The sequence below is a fragment of the Photinus pyralis genome, unplaced genomic scaffold (assembly GCF_008802855.1).
Source record: "Photinus pyralis isolate 1611_PpyrPB1 unplaced genomic scaffold, Ppyr1.3 Ppyr1.4_LG5, whole genome shotgun sequence".
NCBI lineage: Eukaryota > Metazoa > Arthropoda > Insecta > Coleoptera > Lampyridae > Photinus > Photinus pyralis.
In genome coordinates this window covers 22,842,266-22,866,013 of record NW_022170596.1, presented here as the reverse complement: position 1 = coordinate 22,866,013, position 23,748 = coordinate 22,842,266, and the positions used below count along the sequence as shown (strand labels likewise).

Genomic DNA, 23,748 nt, shown 5'->3' with positions numbered 1-23,748 from the left:
TCGTAGAACAAAAACTTCGCAGTTCAGGGTATTTTTTACATTAGGAACCAGAAAAAATAACCCGTAACCCAATTTTCACAATTTAGAACGGCGACAAAATGAAAATGCCAGTTCTACGAAGGGCGCTGCGCATCGCAATTGATTTTACTCTCGACGATAAAAAGTTGGAGGATGCACCCCAATGTCGCTTCGATCTTTCTGACGTAATTGCTCCAACTTATTTATAGATATTGGCAACACACAAGTTATACATAATAATGACTTATTTTTGTCCACCCCACACTAATCAATGGAGATTTTTCGTGTAAGCAGCATCAGTCTGACGTGCAGAGTATAAAAATGGCTGTTCTCTTCCGAAACTCAATTTGGGTATTCAATAGCTCGCACTGGGGGAGTATCATTTATGCACAATTCCTAGTTGCGAGCAAGTGAGTTGCGAACACAGCTTATGCATAAGTTATTTTATGTTTCGGAAGTAATTTAGAAGAAATCGCCGCCGGCTTGTCAAAGGATTGATTAACTGTCGCCTTCAAATTCCAAATAAATCACTTTTTGAACATTTCCCTTGACATGTCCTCGTTTCGAAGTTCTCAGTGCGACCAAATTGGCTGCATGCGTTTCAATGGTCCCATTTCATTTCATTCTAAGCGAAGTTGTATATTTTTCAACTAAGTTACCTCTCTCTAGCACATGGATTAAATCTGCCTTCATGTTGGGGTCTTTATTTGCGATAATTATAACCAAAGAGTGGCATTTTTGTGATAGACCCAAAATAGTATTTCTCCGGATAAGCAGAAATGCACCTTCCTTGCCCCTAGGAGTGCAGTTACTCTCAGAGCATTTAGTTTTAACTGCAGTAAAGCGTTCCTTGATGCCTCGTTTAATTAAGTCGTAATTCGTATGCGAAAGCCTTCAAGATTAATCCACACTGGCGAAACCCGATGTGAATAAATTACCTATGCTAACACCTTCTGCAAACAAAAACACTTGGCACATGATAAGAGTGACTAGATCCTTTACAAAATAATCTGTTATTTATAACTGCTAATTCTGAGTAGGGAGCGAAACACCACCTGTGGTCTATAATTTTGTGAGTACGTTGGCTACTTTGCATAGATAAACTTTATATAACAGCAGTTGCTTTATATCATCCCCTTTTTCTGTTTTCTGGGTCAATTGAAGAAGGTTGACATTTTTTGAACTGTTACATATTGAAAGGCGGTCGATGAAGTAAAGACTGGCAGTCTACTGTGCGCCCACTATCTTAATGGAACCGGGAAAAAGGAATAATTTCGCAAGGAGCTCTAGGAAGGGGGGATAAAAAACAGTTACTGCTTGAGATCGAAGATCAATCAGCTCCTCTGAAAAAAGGGGTTTTAAGTTATACAGGGATGAAGTTTTAGGCTTGGTCCAACTTTACGTCAAGAACAACGAACTAAAAACGAAATGTTAGTTTTAAATACAAGCAACAACGTATCGAAAAAGAACCCCTGGAGGTACGTGTGAATCCTTGGCTTTTTTGATGTACTGAAGGAAGTGATTAAAGAAAATAACCTGGAAGGTAAACCGGGGCGTTTTTACAACTGTAATAAGACTGGTTTTTCCCAGGATCCCAGTAAAGTGAAGATTAAAGTCAAAGGAATAGTAGAATTATTAATTCTAGTAAAACACCGCAAGTTTTATGGCAACTTCCACCGCTGGTGAATAATTACTCACCCTGTGCATTTTTAAATGTAAAAATATTATGAGCTGGGTGTATGAAAACTCTGCGACGAATAGCATTATTCAACCACTAGACGTGCAGGTCACAATCTTAGTAAAACAGGTAAAAAAAGCAACAAACGAGACTGTACGGAAACACCCTCTAAAAAAGGAGTAGGTGCATGAACTAGAAATAAAAGCTTTGTTTCTGATAGCAACGCTGATGCGTGTGCTGATGATTCTGACTCAGATAATCACCCTCATGAGCCCATTTGCGTAGGTGGGATTTAACGCGCAAATCTAATTAATGCGCCTTGAGCAGTCGTAGCGCTCAGGTCAACGAAGATCAAAACCCGCGGTTGAGCCTTGCTGTTGCTTAGCTTTAAAAAAATCTAATAAAAATTTGCGCCAAACAACCTGTCAGGTCAAAAAATTTCGCGGGGCTAATCGCGGGGTTAATCGAATTCAAAAAAACCACCAAAATCATTAGTACGGAAGTGTTACAACTTGAAATTGAAGTCCGTGAGAAAAGTATGAGAAAATCAATCTAAGAAGAAACCGTATCGGTGATAACGACCCAAAGATACACTGAACGCAGTAGTTTTTAGAGCGAACGCAGTTGTGGCGGTAGGCAGCAAATTAAGCGGACGTTTCGGCAACCTGAATCAGAGGAAATACTAAAAAGTTCCATGTGATAAACTTTCTTCGTCAAATAAGCGTACGTGCACACTATCGCCAAAAATTATAAAAATACAAGTAGAGTTTCCGGCGAATAAATCAGAATGTCGATTCGATCAACTAAAAATTCTAATTAGAAAGTTAACTAGTTTTTAAGTGAAACCTTGAACTAGTTTTAAGAGCTATAATATTTCGATAGCTGAAAGTTAGTTTGAATGCAGAGGCTTTAAGTATAAAAGTTCACCGTCCGATCATTTGCATACGAAACTTCAATAATTCTGCAAGAGATCCAATTTTCGTTTCTATATTGCCCAAGTTTAAGGCATCAAGGGCCGTACCTCGGGCCGTACCAATTTTTCCCATAATGGAAACCATCGATTACAGAATACGCTATAATTAAGGTAACGTAATCTTTTTTGGTTTGTATAAAACATAATGATAGGCTTTCTTTAATTATGTTTTCTCTGGTTCCCGTGGGAATTTCGGGAAACTTACGGAGAACACTTTAACGCCTTTAAGGAAACCTAAGTTCTAAGTGTCAAGTGTCTATCTTCCGCAGTTCCGACTGTAAAACGCAAAATCCATTTTGTTTCGCGTTCCCGTAGGAATTTTGAGTGATTAGTGCACCCCTACAATCCCCAAGCAATCTACATGTTAAACTTCAGACCTCGGACCTCCGAAAGCAGAGAGAATATACGAAGATGGTCAAATTGGGAAAAATTTGCTTTCAACAGGATGGTGCACTCAAGCACAATCCCCGCCTGATCGTGACCTACTGCACAAATTTCCTACAAAATTCAAAATTTCTAGACCTAAGGAATTCTTCACTAGGAGAAGGTAAATGTTTCAATTTGTAGAGCCGTCTTAACCGATGCAAGGAAAACCAGCTGCCTAACATAATTGTGAAGTTGCTAATTGCTCTCGTAGAGATGTGTAAATTATTTTTGTAGCATCTGACAGCCCTCGGCATGGGGAAGAGAGGGGAAATATTGTAGGATTTAAGCCCAGTTAAGTAATTATTAACCGATTTTAGTTTCCCAATGTTAACCAAAAACGAGCATTAAAACTGTAAGGCCGTCCAGTTTAATTCATTATCGCAGACATTTTGCGATTGATTATTGAACTACCAAATTTTGGAATTTCAACCCGGACAAATTAACCATATTTAATTAATTGTGTTGCACAAAATCTCGTCTGATTAGATTGTATCTAGTAATTTTTTAACGATTTCTTATGAATTCGTCGGGCTAAATAGAAATTCAGATGTTCCCTTTCCGTATTTTTGAAATTTTACAAAGGGTAAGTGACAAATTTGAAAAAAATCGTCACTGGCGTGGTCGATAATACTTTAATGACAAAGATAAAAAAACATGGGAGCAACGGGGACAATTTCCAATAAACCTTTAGTTTTTGTATGGAAAAAACTAAAAAAAATGAACTTTCTCGTGAGTCGCAGCAGAAAATGTTAAAAATTCGCAAATGATATAACTTCCACCACCTGCAAAATAAAATTGACATACGTGAAAATTCTTACAGAGTTTCATAATGATACATCCATGCTGTATTTGTATAATAATTTGATTTCCTGAAAAAAAAACAATTCTCTCGCATTTGCATGAGGCCTTCATCAACATGCGTTTTTCCACACAAAATGGAAGAACTTTTGCTGGAATCTAAAGCAAGGCGGCGGCTCCAAAGTGTAACAGAGTTCCTATACCAACATTGTGCCCAACTTCTATGATCTATAGGGCGTGACCTCCAGCGTGATGTACATCGTTATAAATGCGTCAATCCTGAAATTGGAACTGTAATTTCTGGAAGGATTTAACCTGTAAATAGTGATATTTAGGCAATTTTTCACAATTACATCCCTTAATTAAGTACATCACATATGGGGATAGGGTGTCATTTAACAATTTTGACAGGCGTTTTTGTGGAACACCGTGGATGAGGGTATCGAGGCTCGAGTATATTTTATTATGGTTCCTCTGAACTCCCGTCCAGACCGTTTTTGGCATTTTCCGATACTCTTTTATGATCTTATACGTTAGATTGCCAATTGCTGTACTTTTAAAGTAAGATGTAATAAGACTCGTAAATTAAGCTCCTTAGTCTACATTAATTGAATTTAAGACGATCTTTACCTACTGCTTCGATTTGACGCGTACTAAACTCCGGAGAGGACGTTTTTTAGGTCAGTTTAAACAAGTAATTAAAATGCTGAATAGAAAATACTACTAGACTTTTGCTATCAGACCAACACTTTTCAAAATACCAGGTTGCAAAAAATGAAAAAATTATTTCTAATTAATAACTAATAATAAAACGAAATTTTGGCACGAATAATAAATCTCCGTTGATGATTCCTTATTTTTGTTGCACGTGGATCCCATTAGCTCAGATTATGTGCATTTGATAATTAAAAATCCAAGCAATACATGAAATAATATCAGAAATGATACATCATTCTCTATTCAACATGCCCAAGGACGTGCAGAAGCGTGTTTGATGGCAAATGGTGGACATTTCCTCTTCACCCTCTGTCCGATTTGAGCATTTAGATCCCTGATTTTCTATTTTTCTCCTACTCCTCTCCTCTTTTCGACCTCAGCCCCTCCGTATCAACTCACGAGATTTTCCTATTTGTTCTTCCCACATTCCTTTGCGTTCATTCACGTTGTCAAGCATTCGTTTAATTTAATATATACTTTGGCGTCCTTCTGTTTAGCCTTAATACCCATCTATGATATCTTCCCATTCCTTCTACCCCCATATCTTCGCTCCGTACGTAAGCACCCGTCACACCACCGTATACCTAGGTATTTTCTTGTTCTGAAATTGTTCTTGAAACCACTTTCTCCTATTCCCCACACTTATCTCATCGCCACCGCCCCCTTTTCCCTTAGTTCTCTTATTTGCTCATGTCCCATTATTTTTGCATTTGGTACCCTAAATGTTTGACTTCTTTAACCTCTTCTATTATTTCCTCCCTCCATGTTCTCTCCCTTTACCTTCCACCCCCTTTCCCAAATCTCATCATCTTCGATTTATCTACATTTAGCTCCATTCCTTTTTTTCCCAATTCCTCTCCATTCTTAGATCATTTCCTTCATTTATTGTACCTCTGTTGATACTGCGCCGTCGGCGTATCCCACTACTACTAAGTCCAAAACACTCCACAAGACTCCTTCTATTCTTACCCTCAATCTTGCCTCTCCATATAGTTCCTTGATTCTGTCCTTTAACACCTATTTTCAGTACCTTTTCCACCAATCTGTGTAATACATGTTATACACAGTCGATCGTTCTCCTCCCCTTTCGAATCCCATTTTTGTTTCCTGTAACATCCTCTAGTCTTTCTCTTTCTCTGTTTAATCTTCCATTCAGTACCATTGCGTAGATTCTTTGTCGCCTCTTTAGAAAATCGGCACCCCTTCCTTCCATTCTTCGGGTAAACCTCGTTCTTTCCATACCTTGTTTGTTAGATTCGTCATCCTTTCCTTGACCATATCTGTAGCGTGTGTCAACGAAAGGCTTTGATAATAACAGATTCCACCAAGTAGTATATATATGTATATGTGAATATTTATGTGTGCTTGTATCATTAGCACCGTTTTTGAAGTATTTAAGATACTTGGAAGTAGCTTAGTATCCTTTTGTCCTATCTAAATACTTCCTACAGGCACGTGTATTCTATTCTTACACTATGCTACAGGGTATGGGCCATTGATTCTTCAGTAAAGTGCCCGCAACACTGTCACTCTGGAAGAGACTTGCAAGTTCCAAGTACTAAAAATCCTTATTGCAAAATATGGGAAATAATCGTGCAAATAAATTATTCATTGAAGCTACTACATTTTAATTGCAACAATCGTAATAATGTAAAAAATTCAGGAAACAGGCAATGCTATCTTGTATTGAAATAAGTAATAGATATCCGTACGAATGGGGTCATCCCGCCTTCATTTTTTATTTCTGATCCACAAAGTACATTAAAATTAAAAAGACCCGTGTGTCCTCAATTTTTATTTGCGAGTAAAATAAACCCAAAATAAATTATTGAAAAGCTGTTTTTTTAGTCCGAATTTGAAACGCTTCAGACTAAATACGTCACAAACCTACAACCAATCACGAAGAAGTGAGCTGGCAACCTTACGCGAGGGTCTGACGTTTGTCACATTTGACGTTTTGAGAGGGATGTTTAACTGCATCTAGCACGAAAGTGACAAGTGCCTGTGACAGATGACGCAAGTTATAAATGCCATTCTCCTGCAATATTGCCAAGTCGTTATGTCATCTGAATGGTTCTAGGAGCTGATTGGTCGGGCTTATTACGTCACAGAGCCCGCCACAATCATATCGTTTTGAATAAACCTTTAAAACCGCACATGTTCATTATTTTTTTGCTGATCAGCCTCTATTTTTAAATAAACTTTTACTGTCCAAAAAAATGTTTTATGGTTTCAGGTACACGCTTATTAAATTAGAACTGCGGAATTCAACTATACTGTAAACCCCCATTACCATAGCGTATTTTGTAATTTTGTAATGGGGAAAAGTAAAGGAATTAACGCTGTAAACATTTTAAAAGCCTTGAAAGCCTTACATACACGTATAATATTGATTAAATTATTCAATTTTGGGTACACCATTCACTGTATCCAAACTATAAGTAGATTATTCTCAATATCCTCATCAAGTATTACACATCTTCAACGATCGATAATGTGGAATTTAATACGGCAAAATTAAATTTGCAAGCGATACGTCATTATGCTTTTGCATATACTGATAAATCAGAGGGAGAGTAAACCGAAATTTGGCAAGCATTTACATAGAGGCATTTTTCATTGCCTGCAGGATGCAAAGTGGGAATCATCGCCTCTATCGCACGTTGAAAATTAACTAATGCAAAGGGAATTTCGATTACGAACCTTGTCAGCCAGTTCCTATCTCTCACTTAATTTCCTCCCTTCCCAATTGTAAGAACGTCAGCGTAGTAAAAATCTTTATCTGATATTAAAATTTGTAAAGCAATTCAAGCAAAACGCGTTACATTTCATTTAAGCGGAGCTTTCGGGTACGCGCCTAGGGAAATGTTTCTTATAATGTAAGTAGGCACAAAAGTGGCAAAATTGGGTTGTCTTCCACCTAATTTAAGTTGCGATAGAAACAAGCAGATAATAATATAACATTTCCGTGTAATACAAGTATTGATAGTCTCGCCAAGTGGTTTTACGAGAAAGTATATAACGAGTGTTCCAAAAAGCCTGAGAATTATAAAGAACATATTTAAGCTCGATGATCTTTTATTTAAGTGCAAGGCCGTATGTGACTTTTACAAAGTTCATCATGTATTTATGGAGACGGTTTCAGAAGATGTTTTTAGGGAGAAAACAAAAATAATGTAATCTAAGTAAATCCAGAGAACAAGGAAGCCATAGTCCAGTACTAATTGAGGGATTAACGTAAAATTGTTCCGAATATCGAAATGCAGTATTTGCAGTGTGTGCAGTAGCTCCATCCTGCTGAAAATATCCTTCCCTCAATTTGACATCGTAAAGCTGATTTAAAAATGCATTTAATATTTCCGTACAGTATCCTTCTGCATTTTTAACTTCTTCAAAATTATGTGGATCTGTTCTCTCAAGGGAGACTCTTAAATATGCTTGCGGTAGTACTATTTGTGTGTCATTTCGCTACCTACTAACAGTCGTCTGCACCAAAGAGGACCTTTACGTCACTTGTTTCTGAACCAATTCCATCTCTTTTACGCTCAAGAGAGGGTCTACAAATCCATTTTGTCCATTTCATCCTTATTGTTATTCGTTATTTATTGTACAATTCACATACCCGCCGCCAAATCAAGAATTATAGAAAAATAGATATAAAAGACCCAAAATCTTAAATATTACCTACACAGGGAAGAATAGAGCGCGCGGATTTATTAGGCTTTCGAAGTCTTTAATTCCTTGAAGATAATAACATTGTCGTGTATTAAATAAAATGTGGTTGGTCCCTTCTCGTATTGCCTTTTAATTGGTACCGCATATATGTATGTAAACAAAAATTCTGGGTTATCAAAGAAGCCGAAACGGTAATGAATACATTGCTAAAATAATTGAATTGCTTTCAACTTTCCCCCACTTCCCCCAAACATGCAAATTCGCGTTACCATCAAATTTTTAAACTGTGTTCAGTACAAAATATTTTGAATATTCATTGTATAATAATTGATTGATATTTCCATGACACTCAAAGTCAAAATTGTCATTTGTTCGTTTTACATTTATATACGAATTTTAAATTATCAGCTAAATACAATGGTTAATGATGCACATACAGTTTAACAATCTACATGTATAGGGGTTTAATTAAATTTGTTTCATTAATTTCTAACTCGGGACAAATAGAAATTTACTGTTAGTGTTTCAACAATTCATTCAACCATTTTAATACAGTGGCTAAAGTTTAGTGAGAAATATAATTATCTCACTCTCATTTGACGTAACGTGCAGATGTGATTGCTAGATAGCAGTTAAGACCAAACCGGTCTTTTTTATGATCTTACTTCGAGAGGGCTCCACTAAAATTGACAAGGTTAACCCTCGGTGTAGGTAACTGCAGAAAGCTGTAGTTATGTTACAGTTTTTTTTAGGTCAATCTCGTTTTCTTCACACCATCCTACTGCTCAAACAAAAAATTACAATGAAATGGCAATCGGTCCTAACGCAAGAACTAATGACTTGAAATTAATAATTTAGGAGACTCAGTAGCCTAATAAACTTTCAAAGAAATCACTTACACAACTTTTGTTTAACAATTTATTTTAGCGAATTAGGTTTTCCTACAGTTTTCCTAATTCGTAAGGTAAATACCGGAGTAGAATAGAACAACCTCTAAAAAAAGCATTATGTCACTCTGTAATTGGGCGTAAGCCTGTTGAGGACCTAGAACAAGAGGAAAAATAAATAAATAAATAAATAACTAAATAAATAAATAGATAAATTTTGGGCACAAATAGAAACAATCTGAACATGAGAACTCTATCTGGATTATACAATGGATTCAAATGAACATAATTGACTGACAATGACAAAAAATTTATTCAGCATAACATCAACAAAAAAATCTGAAATAAAGAGGCACAAACCCGTATTATTCACCCCACACGTAGGTGGTCGACACAAATAAACATAGTTCTCTTAAAAAATCTTTTTAATCTGGTCAAAACAACGGTCGTATTCAGGCGTATATAAACAAAACCGCGCGTCGAGCGGCATCAGGAATCTTCATTTCTTTACTATTACACTGAACTCACTCGAGCTGGTTTGTTGAATTAATAGGTATTTCTTTCTTATGGCTGTTCAAACGGGAAACACTTTAAACTTTTGTTTATTAGAATTCTATAACGTTTTCATTACGCACTAAAACTGCTTTTCTGAAATCAACGTACCCTTCTTCCGTTAACGGACTAACCGCATTAAACTTTGCACGAACTTTCACTTCACTGATCTGCACACATTATTCTGATTGCGACGAAACTCCATGTTCAAGCAAACAGAAAAGCCAATTACTTGACAAAATTGGCGTATAAAGACGTACACGATTTTTTTACACGGCGCATGGCGAACACCGTACGGTGAGACAACCTCCTTGGACTAATAAGTCCCGTTTTTTCCTTCTTCCTATTTATTTAAAATTTAAAAAATTTAAATAAAAAAAGTAATGCCCAATCAGAAGCGCTTAAAATGTCCCCTGTTTCATAACACAATTACGCGTACAAGAAATGGTGCACTTGTATGCTTTGCCATCAGCGCTAAACACACATGCGCCATGTTTCTTAATTTTAAATAATGCAATTTTCATCTCTTATAATTTACTTAAAAATAGGAACAATTCTAAAATGGAAAAATAGACACTAAAATATCAAATTCCGATAAAATCAACCAATCCTGTGATTATTTGTAGTGAAATGCTCCAGATTTCAATTAAATTAAAACATTCTCTCACACAGGATGGCCCGTTATTATCTTCGGTATTATTTCAGCCTAGAATACGTCCACATGACGTTATTTACACAACAATATTAATCTAACAATTTACGATGCTATCTTTCCATATCACATTTCCATTTTACAAATGTTTCTTAGAAAGTTTTAAGTACGTAATTATATTCCAAAAACGTGGCCACGATATTTCGATGAATAATTCTTAGTTTAGCTTAGAAGCGAATAACAACTCAAGAAAATAGTCATTTTTATAGGGTTGATCCCATGAATTTGGATATTTTGAACATTAGCCAATTTTAAATGACAAACCTTTTTTTCCTGTTAAACTTAAATTTCATGCGTTCAGAATAACCCATAATAAAATACACAATACCTGATATACTTCAATTTGGCGTCGGACACTATAACAGTAATATGGCCGGAAACCCCCTCCTTACATCGACCATGGTATCGAAAACGAAATAAAGGAAATGTGGAAAATAAATCCGCCATCAAACAGCGTTCTTCAACTAAAATACCAGGAACGATCAAGATTATATTCTTTCGTATAGTGATCTTGGATGTTTACTACGCAAGCAAATCAACATTTCTTTGACAGTGTAGAGTCGTATTAACAGTAGGGATAACATTTACTTTTGTATCAACTGGCTTTTATAATGGTTAATAACATTTATTGTTTTTCTTTAAAAAAAAAGAGCGATGACGAACGTGAGGTCCACACTGGGGCGCTCATTCCGTGCGATCAAATGGGCAGTGTCGCAAAGGAGCTCTTCTGCTAGCTCTCTTAGTAGAACTGAGCCCTGGTAAAATACCTGTGTAAAGGTATTTCTTTTTTGGCGTGTTTTCTTCCGGGACATGGACGAACTGGCGGGCAAATTGTGCATGCAGCGGTGCCTCGCTACCGATCTACATCGCCGCGTTTGTTATCTGCACAGATCCCCGCCACTACCCCTCAAATGCTTCAGCACTTATTTATTACTTATTTGCTGGACTATTACTTTCTCCGCAGTGATACTACTTTGGTAGTCAGAAGACGAATATGCCCGCTACCACCATGTTTAAACATTCATTGGTTAATGCCTTTTAATACTACCAATCCCAAATGGTTTTTTGGTCTTCCCACATGAATAACGAACTGCACAATTAAGATTTTTATGAAACGAAATGACATTATGTCCGCATTACTTTCTTAACCTGATCACCCTACTAAAAATCAGGAAATTCAATACTAGTTCGAGACGTTCAAGCGATAATTCACTTCCTAAAACCACTAAGGACAAAGAACCATTCAAATTAAACATCTGGGGAAATGATTTAAAATTCGCTAAATAATTATCATGAAAATTTCTCCTCTACTTATTTCTGCGAAATCCAAAATAAAAAGCTACCGTTACATTGTCCGGCAGTTACACGCTCACAATTACAAGAGAAGATTGAATTACTGTGATTGGTTTGCCAACAATCTAAATGACAGTGGGATTTTGAATTTAACGTTCATGGGCGTCGAACCCTGGACTCATTTATCTGGTTGCGTAAATAGTCAAAATTGTCGATTGTGGTGAACTGAAAATCTACATAATTTTAAAGAGACTCGTTAACATCCCTTAAAAGATGGAATTTGGGTTGGAGTACGTCTGGAAGATGCATTGGAACAAATTGAAAGACCGAAATTTTCAACATGATGGAGCCACGCACTGCACAGGCTGCGCTTAGATATTTGGAACGAGTTTACAATAAACGCGTAATGGGTGCTGGTTTATGTCTTCCTCGATTTTATCCCGATTATATTTTTATCCTGTTTTCCACGTTAAACAATACCTATCTTCCAAAACCGCCTCCACACACTTGATAAACGTCGAGTTATTACTTATTATTATCTATTCTATTCATTTCTAAGCCAATAAATTTAAATTTGAAGAAAACGACTCCATTTCATCACTTTTGTGCGTACTTACAGTACAAACACCCGAATGCTACGCTCAAATTTGCTTGAATTGCTTTCAAATTTTAATATCAGGACCACTCATTTTTATTACGTTCTTGCAATTGCGAAGGGGGGATATTGAGTTGATATATTCGAGAGATAGGAAAAACCAAAGAAAACTAACTGACAAAGTTTGTAATCCAAATTCCCGTTTGCATTAGTTAATTTTTCATTTAATACCGAGCAAATGATTCTCGGTTTGTACCCTAAAGGCACTGAAAAATGCGTAAAACGTCTGCCTAAGAGCTCTCCACATCTCGGTTTACTCTCCCTCTGATTTATGCGGATATGCAAAAGCACATTTCCATTAAGGTAATGATTAATGACGCATCGCTTCCAAATTTAATTTTGCTGTATTACATATCGATCGTTAGAAATTTATAATATAGTGTAACGGAAACGCTCCAGACATGACGTCGCCTTTGGCGCTCTGGAATTTTCTACGCGCGCGATAGTGGGATTTGTGTAGGAATATTCGAGACTGTACGCGAATGTTCTGGACTTACATTGCTTGTGTGTATAAATGGTTGCGGACCGAACATCGCGGCAGTCTACTACCGAACGAGATCGAGCGCGGAAATATAAATTGCGAAGTGTGTGTGATATAAATAATCGATATAAATTGTACGGTTTTAATAGTGTTTTAGTTTTGTTTAATAAATATTGATATAAATCGAACCCGAATTTATAAATAACGTTACATTGGTGTCAGGTGCGGGGTTAATTAAATTAATTAAAAGTAAGATTAAATTAAGTGCTTGTGCTTGTGTATGCCTGTAACAAGATCTGCTGCCGCTAAAATGGAAGAAACGATGCTCAATTTGCTCCAGCAAATCCAAAATGGCCAACAGGTGTTGCAACAAGAAATAAAAAGCAACCAAGAGAAGTTGAAAGAAAATTCTAGAAATTTTGAAGAGAAGTTCGAGAAAATGGAAGAGAATTCTAGAACGATTAATGAAGAAAATTCTAGAAATATTCAAGAGAAGTTGGAAGAAAATTCTAGAAATTTTGAAGAGAAGTTCGAGAAAATGGAAGAAAATTCTAGAAAGATTAATGAAGAATTCTAGAAATATTCAAGAGAAGTTGGAAGAAAATTCTAGAAATTTTGAAGAGAAGTTCGAGAAAATGGAAGAAAATTCTAGAAAGATTAATGAAGAAAATTCTAGAAATATTCAAGAGAAGTTCGAGAAAATGGAAGAAGATTCTAGAAAGATTAATGAAGAAAATTCTAGAAATATTCAAGAGAAGTTCGAGAAGATTGAGGAAAATTCTAGAAAAATGGACGAGAAGTTCGAAAAGATGGAGGAAAATTCTAGAAAGATTATCGAAGAAGTCCCTAAATCAATTGAAGAAAAAGTTGAAGATAGAATTACGGAAGTTTCCAAAACATTTAAAGCAACATTCGTTGAGATTGAGCACAAGTATGAAGAGCTGCGCGAGCAATTCTTGCGACTGACTACGGAAGAGCGTACTAGTAGTGCCCCAGATGAATTACTGATGGACCGTCTCCTTGAGGTGCCACAGTCTACTCATTACAAGAAGGTCGACCCAGAAACAAATACGAGAGTAGAAGGCGACGTTCAGCAAGCCCGAATAAAGCCACCTACTTTTGATGGTAAGATTCCTTGGACCACGTACGTTCGACAGTTTGAAGCAGCGGCTGCGGCAAATAAATGGACTCTTCAAGACAAAACTACAGCCCTTATTCTTGCTCTGAGAGGAGATGCTCTGGATGTGTTGCGGACCATCCCCGAGGATCAACAGAACTTCCAACAAATAGTAGCGCGACTCGAAATGCGATATGGAGATAAACACCTTCAGCAAGTTTACTATGTCCAAGTCAAGAACCGAATGCAGAAACCTGGAGAAAGTTTGCAGGAACTTGAAGCGGACATCGCTAGACTGATTCGATTGGCATACCCTACGGCACCGGAGAGCTTTCTTGATCAACTGGCTGTACAGACATTTATCGATGCCGTTCGTGATGGAGATGCCCAGCAGGCTTTGAGACTGGCTAGGCACGACAAAATTGAGAAAGCTTTGGCCCATGCGTTAGAATTCGAAACCGCCAAGAAAGCTAGTCATGGAAGTGCGCGAGTACGTATGGTGGAACCTCGCAGTGACAGCCGGGTAAGAATCATCGAAGAGGAAGGTGGCTCTGGAAGTTTTGAAGAAAAGGTCAGTAAAGAAGTGGAAGAAAAGGTCAGTAAAGTAATGGAAGAAAAGATCAATAAAGCAATACAGTCACTGGCAAAGAAACGTGAACCACGGCGAGATTGGACACGTTCGCCGCAACTGCCAAAAACCATTGCAGCAGTCGGAAAACTAAGAAAGGTCGACAGGAAGGGGCTATCGTCGACCTGCAGAAACAAAGCCCCGATCTTCACTGTAAACATTACGTCGTCTGGAAAAGTTCACAATAATGCAGACGCTTTGTCAAGAAGACCGTGCAAAGACAACTGCACACATTGTTCTAAAATAGAAGACAAGATTGGCCATCTGCGACGAACAACTGTAGAGAGTGAGGAATGGAAGCCAAGCAAAATCAAAACGGCCCAAGAAAACGACCCAAATATAAAAACTGTTCTGAATTGGATGCGCCACGGACAAAGACCAGGCTGGCAAGACATTAGTGCCACAAGTCCTGAAGTAAAGAGTTATTGGGGCCAATGGAATAGCCTGACTCTGAAAGACAACCTGTTGTATAGGACCCTTGAAAGTGAGGATGGCACCGAATCGACGCTGCAATTAGTAGTACCTAGAAGCAAAGTGTCGGAAGTATTGCGAAAATTGCATGACGGCGCTTCCGGAGGACACTTTGGTATTACGAAAACGATGCAAAGGGTACGTGAGCGATTCTATTGGGTCAACCGTAAAGAAGATGTCCGGCGATGGTGTCAAAAATGTGAGTTATGTGCTACTGGAAACGGACCAGTTTCCAAGAAGAAGGCACCCATGAGGCAGTATAATGTTGGTAGTCCGATGGAACGAGTTGCTATCGATATCGCAGGACCGTTTCCCGAGACAGATGGCGGAAATAAATATATCCTAGTCGCTATGGATTATTTCACAAAGTGGACTGAAGCTTACGCCATTCCAAATCAAGAGGCAGCAACAGTTGCAGAAGTGTTGGTAAAGGAGTTCTTTACACGTTTTGGTGTTCCTATAGAAATCCATTCAGATCAAGGAAGGAACTTTGAGTCGGCTTTGTTCCAAGATGTTTGTCGATTGGTAGGAGCCAATAAAACCAGAACAACACCTTTGCATCCTCAGTCAGATGGAATGGTTGAGAGAATGAATCGAACGATGGGTAAATATCTTTCAAAAGTCGTGGCAGAACATCAGAAAAATTGGGACCAGTACCTCCACCTGTTCCTTATGGCGTATCGATCAGCCGTCAACGAGACCACGGGTCAGACTCCTGCCTGCCTTATGTTGGGTCGTGAACTACGCCTTCCATGTGACCTCGAGTTTGGGCGTAAACCCATGAAGAATATGTCGCAGGTGAAAATTATGTTGACCAACTAAAGGCGAAGATGAATGACATTCACGACTTGGCTAGAAGTCATATTCAGATTGCCAGCGATCGCATGAAAAATCAATACAACCTCCGCTCGGCCAATGAAACTTTTGAAGCTGGAGATCTGGTATGGCTGCACAATCCACAGAGACGAAGAGGTCTTTCTCCCAAGCTACAAAGACAATGGGAAGGTCCATATGAGGTGATCAAGAAAATAAATGACGTGATATATCGTATCAGAATGAACCACCGGAAACCGAAAGTTGTCCACATTAATCGACTCGCACGATATGCCGGATCCAACAACAACGAAGAAGTTAGAGGTAAGTATTCGAGAAGAGGAACGCAGCTTTGGGATCGAGCCAAACTTTAACGATTTTATGTCAAATTACGCCCAGCGGAAGAAAGCTCGATTTGGCGTTACTCAGGAAATTTGTCAAAATATTTTTGAGCTTCCGATTAACGTTTCCATCGCCCATTGTGTCGCCGAAGACCTTCGCATGAGTAGAGGTATAGCTTCCGTATTCCGGAAAAGATTTGGAAGAATCGACGAGTTGTTAAAGCAAAGACCACGAGTGGGTAAAGTACTGCGCTTGGAAGATAGTCAACGCTCTTTGTTTTACTTGGTTTCAAAGAAAACGTCAGAAGGCAAACCCACCTATGAAAACCTCTGGTCTGCTTTAAAAAGCTTAAGGAAACTCATGGCATACTATGACATAAATAGCTTGGCGATCCCGAAGATTGGATGTGGTTTAGATGGGTTGGACTGGAAAATAGTGCGAACCATGATCGAAGTGATTTTTAGAAACACTAGCGTTCGAATTACAGTATGCTGCTTCAACCCACAGGGGACGACCCTCCGCAAAACTGTGGACTGTTACTTTTTTAAGAAAGGTGTTTGTCGAGCAGGCTCTGACTGCAGATTCCGACACGAGGCATTAAAAAGTAATACTAACGCAGTTTCTGAACGAGACGTCCAGAATTAAGAAGGGGGCACTGTAACGGAAATGCTCCAGAATTCTCTGGAATTTTCTACGCGTATTCGAGAATGTACTGGACTTACATTGCTTGCGTGTATAAATGGTTGCGGACCGAACATCGCGGCAGTCTACTACGGAACGAGTACGTATGAGCGCGAAAATCTGAAATATATTGCGAAGTGTGTGTGATATAATAATCGATATAAATTGTACGGTTTTTATAGTGTTTTAGTTTTGTTTAATAAATATTGATATAAATCGAACCCGAATTTATAAATAACGTTACAATATGCTGCCCAGCTCTGCCCATAAATAATCGTAACCATCCTTTAATGAGACATCATCAGCAAAGAAAGTGAGCTCTGTTACGACGTTTGTTGCAATCCCTGAAGGAGAGGGCACACTCACATTTATAACACCACCACAATTAAATCGATCCTGCACCAATTTAAAGCAAGCGCGTTGACTTTTTCATTAAAATATATGTAGTCACAAAAATGCATAAACTCCCATCGCCGGTTTCGAGGAGACAATTTTTGTCTCAACGAAATTGGTGCATAAGTAACTATTTTGATATCTTTTAAACAAAATCCACTTGCTTACTGGAAATTTTGATTTTGATTTACAACTATTGACCTACGGCACAAATGAGGATTACTCTGAATGATTTGATTTTTGCGAGTAAACTTTTACTGATCCGTAGTCTCACTTAACAGTCGCAGTTTTTTTTAGTGCCCTCTATAAAGAACCCTTACATCGAATTTCCTCTTTGATTGTAAATGTTAGTTAATGACGGTATTGAATTCAAGACAAAATGATAATCATAGAGACAAGAGTATATGTGGTCATAAGATTGGTAAATCAAGCAAATACTACGTAAGTAAAATGCATGTGGGATGCGAGGTAAAGCCATCAACTACTTATAAAACCAAAAAGCGATGAGACACAATAAAATGAGATACCAATAAATAAAGGTAAATTTGTATTTAAGTTTATTAGGCAAAGCAAGGACAGGAATACTTTATTCTATATTTATTTTTGAACTAGGTATATGGTATGTGTTACTTAAGACACTGGTGCAGTTGCAGAGCTCAATTTGTAACATGAAATATCGTAGGGTTTGCATTATTTCTCCTAACGACTCTGTCATTAAATTTTTGTTCGTTCACTTGTGGATATAAAGACGGATACATAGAAGTGTTATTAAAATTAATCTCGGTGACTGGATCTGCAAATCCTGCACGGGAGTGGCTCTTGACGTCTGTTATCGACACCTTATTGCCGAATGCAGAATTTGCAAAGCACATTAGACGCTCTTTATACATAACAAGTACAAATGAAAGTACCATCAACAATATTCCAGTAAGAATGAAAATCCACTTGATTACATCTAACATTGCAAGCTGAGAAAGGCCTGCGCTCATCATTTTTCGATATTCCGGCGGGATCAGCGCACCCTAATGCATGAAACAGGTAACACACAAATCGAACAAACGCAAACTTACTTCCTCCAACCACACCATTGGGAAAACTCCTTCGCTCACATTGTTGAGTAACTCAAAATCTTCAAATCGTTTTAATCGAACATTCATCTGCAAACGTTTGGCGCCTGCTACCGGATTTCCTGTAATCTATTTGCCCAAAGCAAATCGCAACTGTACCTCAAGTTACAAACTTACCGGCTCCAAATACATGAAATTTTCGTGCAATTCCTTCACCGGGTTTACTCCGCGCGCAAATTCGGTTAAGGACGAGTCCCCTAGATAGAAATGAGGGTTCGAGACCAATATCGGAGCCTTAAGGCAGAATGTCAAGTCAACCAAGCCATTTTCTGGGCAATTGGTGACATCGTTATAGTCCTCATTTTTGGCCAGTGGACAGAAGCACTCGTTTTCGGAGTTTTTGATTATTGACTCTGGTCTATTGCTGTATTTCCAAGTGGGAATTCCTTCGTAATCGACGTACTTTTCGAAGCTTACAAACATGGACCTAAAATCGCCTTTGATTGCATCTTTCTCTGAAGAATTGAATCCTAACCTGCAAATATCCGGACTGTAGGCGTAAATTCTTTCGGGTGGCGTCTTCAGTGGGTAAAACAAGGTGGAATCGCTTCCGTTAATCTTATTACATCCAGGTCCCGGCCATACTAGAGAGCTGTTAGATTCACGGTATAACAGTATGTCACCCCTAGTTGTGTTCTTGAGACCGCGACCAATCACAAACGGGCCGGCTAGAGTTTTGTTCATCTAACGAATATTGGCTTAGATAGGCACTTTCGCGAGCTACTTACGTAACCAAACAGTGAAAACTTGAAGTCAGTCCCGCCGTTGGTAAACTCAATAGTCGGTGGGAGCATCCCCTTCATTGCGCTGCATATAAATTCTGAAGACGAAGTCATTAGTAGATATAATCTTGGAAGTTTTACTGACCAACTTCAGGGTCGTGACAGGTGATTAAAATTCCATCAAACAGTATATCTTTGGCAGGAGCGCGGATGAAAACGTCTTTTGCCCCCTTGTAGAGGTAGGGGACTGCGTCGTTCACCATCGCAATTGCCGAGGGCAGTATCGCGTAGACCTGAAGTGCCGTACTCTGGAATCATACGAGTAAATGGACGGGTACTCGAATTGATTTGCGAAAATACCTACCACTAAAGCTCCGTTCACCATTGTTATCGGATCATCCTCCATTCTGCATCCTGATTCTTTTTGGTTGAAGAAGAAGCTTCGCTTTAGCATATACTTGATCGTATCGGTGCCATCGTCTATGGTAATGTCTACTCGTTCCCAGTATTCACTGAAACACAAAAATAATTTCAGAGTTAGGACACGGGTGCTAGTGGACTCGTGTTGCAACACTTTTTTGGTTGGTTCTTGCCTTTAAATTACTTCGACTAATCACAACAAAGCGTTAATAATAGGCTTAACAAATATAGAATAGGCATGCGTGAAGTAGCATCAAAGAAACCAACGAAAGAAACAAGTGCATACTTGGGTGGGAGTCAAACCAATTCTGTGATGTGCAAAATCGGCCTGGACAGCCCCCGTTTATTTAAGAAAGTAGACGCCAGTAGGATGGTAATGTTTCTAAAGGGCTTAAAATGATCTGTAAAAGGTTTAAACAATTATATTCTATAACTGAAAAACCTTTCAACGAGTTTTTCATTGTTCGGGACGCACTTCTGAAACGCTTAGAAGGCTGTAAAAAGACCTCTGGCGTCCCAACCTGTTTAAAGCTCTAAAAAGGACTTCAAAGTTACGAAAGCTCTGGTAAATTCATGAACGGTATTGAAGAAGGTTAGACTCTCTGCTCTGGGGCACTAGTGGGATTTGTTCTGGAAAGTGTATAAGGAAATTTCGACTTAATTAACCAAGGAATATGGCGTTAAGCTATGTTCATCGAGTCCCGAGACACCCTGTATAAGGATTACCTATGCCTTTAACTTTAACAATGTCGCTTTTGTAATTTGTTTCTCTCTTTGAGGATTTTCGAATTATTTTTCAGTGAAATTCTCTAATTAATTAATTAAATAATAAAACAATTGGTTAGTTGTGGGAAATTAAAGTTTCTTCAAGAATAATTGGCATCTGGTAATTTATCTTCAACTCCTCAAAAATTAGACAACTTTTTAACTGAACTTTTCAAAAATTAATTAATGTCACGAATTGGGGTTGAAAGTTTGTGTCTATTTTGTGACTATCCAACTGCAATGAGGTGCTTAAAGTATATGCTGCACTCACTCATAAACATAAGGACCAACTTCTTTTAATACAGGCGCAGCCCCCTGCTGAACGTCATCCGCATTGGTTACATTAAAAAAGTAAATTTTCATTTTTTGCGGGAACGGCTGTTTCCTCCAAATTTCGTAAACTTCGTTTCCTTCCTTCAATGCGATTCTCTAAAAATTCACATTGCAAATTTATGACGACTACCTACACTGCGGAGGCTCACTTCACTAATGGCGTATCCGACGATAGCCGGAAATACGTACCACGAAGATATTATGCCCGTAAACAACACTACAAATCCCGACCCCGCCACAATAACCGGGCAGTTTTTCCTCATATTTATTTGCGACAGTTACGACATATTTGTTGCGCCTCAAAAAATACCTACTATCCAAAGGTGTCGAGTAGAACTGATTTTGAATTCTATTTTTCTGCTTAATGGGAGTGGACACGTATTAGTCTGACATTGAGTCCATTATTGTTTAATAAATAATACATGTAGATGACCAACATGCAAACTGATCGTACAGATATACCTCATTTATTGAATGTGCTGGAAGATCTCTCATCTTTTGATGGCATATTGTATACCTACATACAATATACAATTATATCAATACGTATACATTGAGGTACGCTCCAATGACCGCGAATGAAAAAATAATATATTGTGAAGGTACCTTTAAGCATTAGGTAATTACACAGACCACTGAGCGGACTATAATTGGCATTCATTATTGTTACAATTATGATGCCAATTTTGCACTTGCCGATCCAATTTTTAATGCAGCACGGGGTTTATTTTAAGTTTAGGTAGATGTGAACCACAGCGTACCTATTATGAAACGATTATATTATACTTACTATTATTAATTTTATTATACACAGTGGTCGAAGTGGCAAATATTTTTTACCGGTATGGCTGAACTGATAAAATCTTAGTATTGTATGTATGCGTATATTATCATGAAAAAACTTTATCCGTTATGCCTATCTATCGGTATGCCATACCGCCGCATACCGCCTCACTTCGACCACTGAATACACATAAAGGTTTGCGGTACTCTATTGGAATGTTCTGTACCAGGTATATGTCAAAGTATCAAGTAGGTATCGAGGATATTTTGGCTACTTACTCTCTTTTTGAAAGGTGAACTGCTAATGCTCATCAGTAGAATTCTCCGTGTATTTTATTGATGAATGCACTAGTTGAACCAAACCATCAAGGAAAGACAATTAGTAAATCGTAAAATGACTAATCTAATTAGGGAAAGTTTTGGATCTTATTAGAATGCCAACCTTCCTCGCCAGTTACTCGCATTTAAGAAAGATAGACAAGAATTTATTGAAAAAATAAATAATTCATCGTACCTACTGATAATTCCCATGTATATCGGACTGCCTATTTTGACAATAATCGGAGTAATTTTTTATATAATTTAGTAATTCTGGTAATTATCTGTAGGTAGGTAATTCTATTGATGATATATTTATTAATCCCTTAAGATTCCTCGGAATAAGTAAATTGATTTGTAAATGTATACCTTATAATAATAATCATTTAATGTCCTATAGAAATTACATTTCAATTACAGGACATATACACGTTTACCTGGTAAGTGCACACAAAGTAAATAAAATTAAATTTCTAAACTAAAGATAAAAATAATAACAATTCGTTTTAGAAAACACCTTAATTTAGCACATGAACAATGGAAAAAAACTAACAGAATGCCAACCTTCCTCGCCAGTTACTCGCATTTAAGAAAGATAGACAAGAATTTATTGAAAAAATAAATAATTCATCGTACCTACTGATAATTCCCATGTATATCGGACTGCCTATTTTGACAATAATCGGAGTAATTTTTTATATAATTTAGTAATTCTGGTAATTATCTGTAGGTAGGTAATTCTATTGATGATATATTTATTAATCCCTTAAGATTCCTCGGAATAAGTAAATTGATTTGTAAATGTATACCTTATAATAATAATCATTTAATGTCCTATAGAAATTACATTTCAATTACAGGACATATACACGTTTACCTGGTAAGTGCACACAAAGTAAATAAAATTAAATTTCTAAACTAAAGATAAAAATAATAACAATTCGTTTTAGAAAACACCTTAATTTAGCACATGAACAATGGAAAAAAACTAAAGATTATTCATTATATTTATAATATCAACGAGCCTATATGAAAATGGATGTCTCCGAGAAAAGATAAATTATTGAAAAGCCTAACCATTATTAAACAAAGGAGAGTTGCGCAAAATATCTGTGCGAGGAGTGGGAGTGTAAAATGTTGTGGAGTTTCTGGAAGTGTAAGAAGGAACATGAAAACATAAAGCTAAAAAGTTACAGTAGATTGATTTCGTCGAACCTCTAGTGATGAAAAGTTGAATCTCGCGCATAATAAACTCTGATCAAATCCTCTTGGAGGATAGTTACGGTCCAGTAAAAACTTTAAAAATGTACGCTGAAGTAACTCTAGCTTATCTTTTTGGTTGCGATGCAAGGGGCTCAAAATGACAGCACATATTTCCAACTTTGTGCGAACTAACGAAAAGTACAGGCATTTTAGTGCTTCAATATTTGAAAACGATTTACAGCTCCGAAGAATAAAACCAAGCGTTGAAGTAGCAGATTTACAAATATGGTTGATATGTTATGTTGGTTAAATATGAACTCACAGTCAAAGTAAACACCCAAACTTTAATGAAATATGCTCTAATAAGTGTAGCAGAATGCAGAATTAAAACTGTAATCAAATACCTATATACGGTTTAAATTTGCGACTGAAAGTAAACCTTATTGCTAAATATGGGTAACTACCACAGATTTATTAAATCTGTGCTACTAGGTAGGTACTACCATTGAATAATCACGTATTCAATGGTACTACTGTGTTCGAGGTCACGCTGTACTTAATCCTACAAAAGCTCTGATTAGACCTCTGACGACGCCGATACACTATAATCACTAAGGGAAAGAGCGCATACTATTTTTGTTAATTATTCCATCTATAAATGCAGTTTGGATAATTCGAAGTAATGTAATTCCAGTACGTAGGTACTTGAGTTTCAATAATTCCACAAATACTGCAAATTTCTAAAAAAAAACGTTCATTTCATTGTC

General features: G+C 37.5%; 1 protein-coding gene across 1 annotated transcript; it reads right to left on the bottom strand.

Moving 5' to 3' along the window:
• Nucleotides 1–17,889: 17,889 nt before the first annotated feature.
• Nucleotides 17,890–20,986, bottom strand: LOC116171142 (sensory neuron membrane protein 2-like). Its single transcript, XM_031487830.1, has 9 exons — nt 20,827–20,986; nt 20,616–20,773; nt 19,524–19,671; nt 19,305–19,467; nt 19,166–19,257; nt 18,913–19,121; nt 18,555–18,864; nt 18,381–18,506; nt 17,890–18,332 (listed from the first exon to the last, which is right to left on the bottom strand). Exons 1-9 carry the CDS (start codon nt 20,938–20,940, stop codon nt 17,967–17,969), a joined length of 1,686 nt encoding a protein of 561 aa, XP_031343690.1. The 5' UTR covers nt 20,941–20,986; the 3' UTR covers nt 17,890–17,966.
• Nucleotides 20,987–23,748: the final 2,762 nt, after the last annotated feature.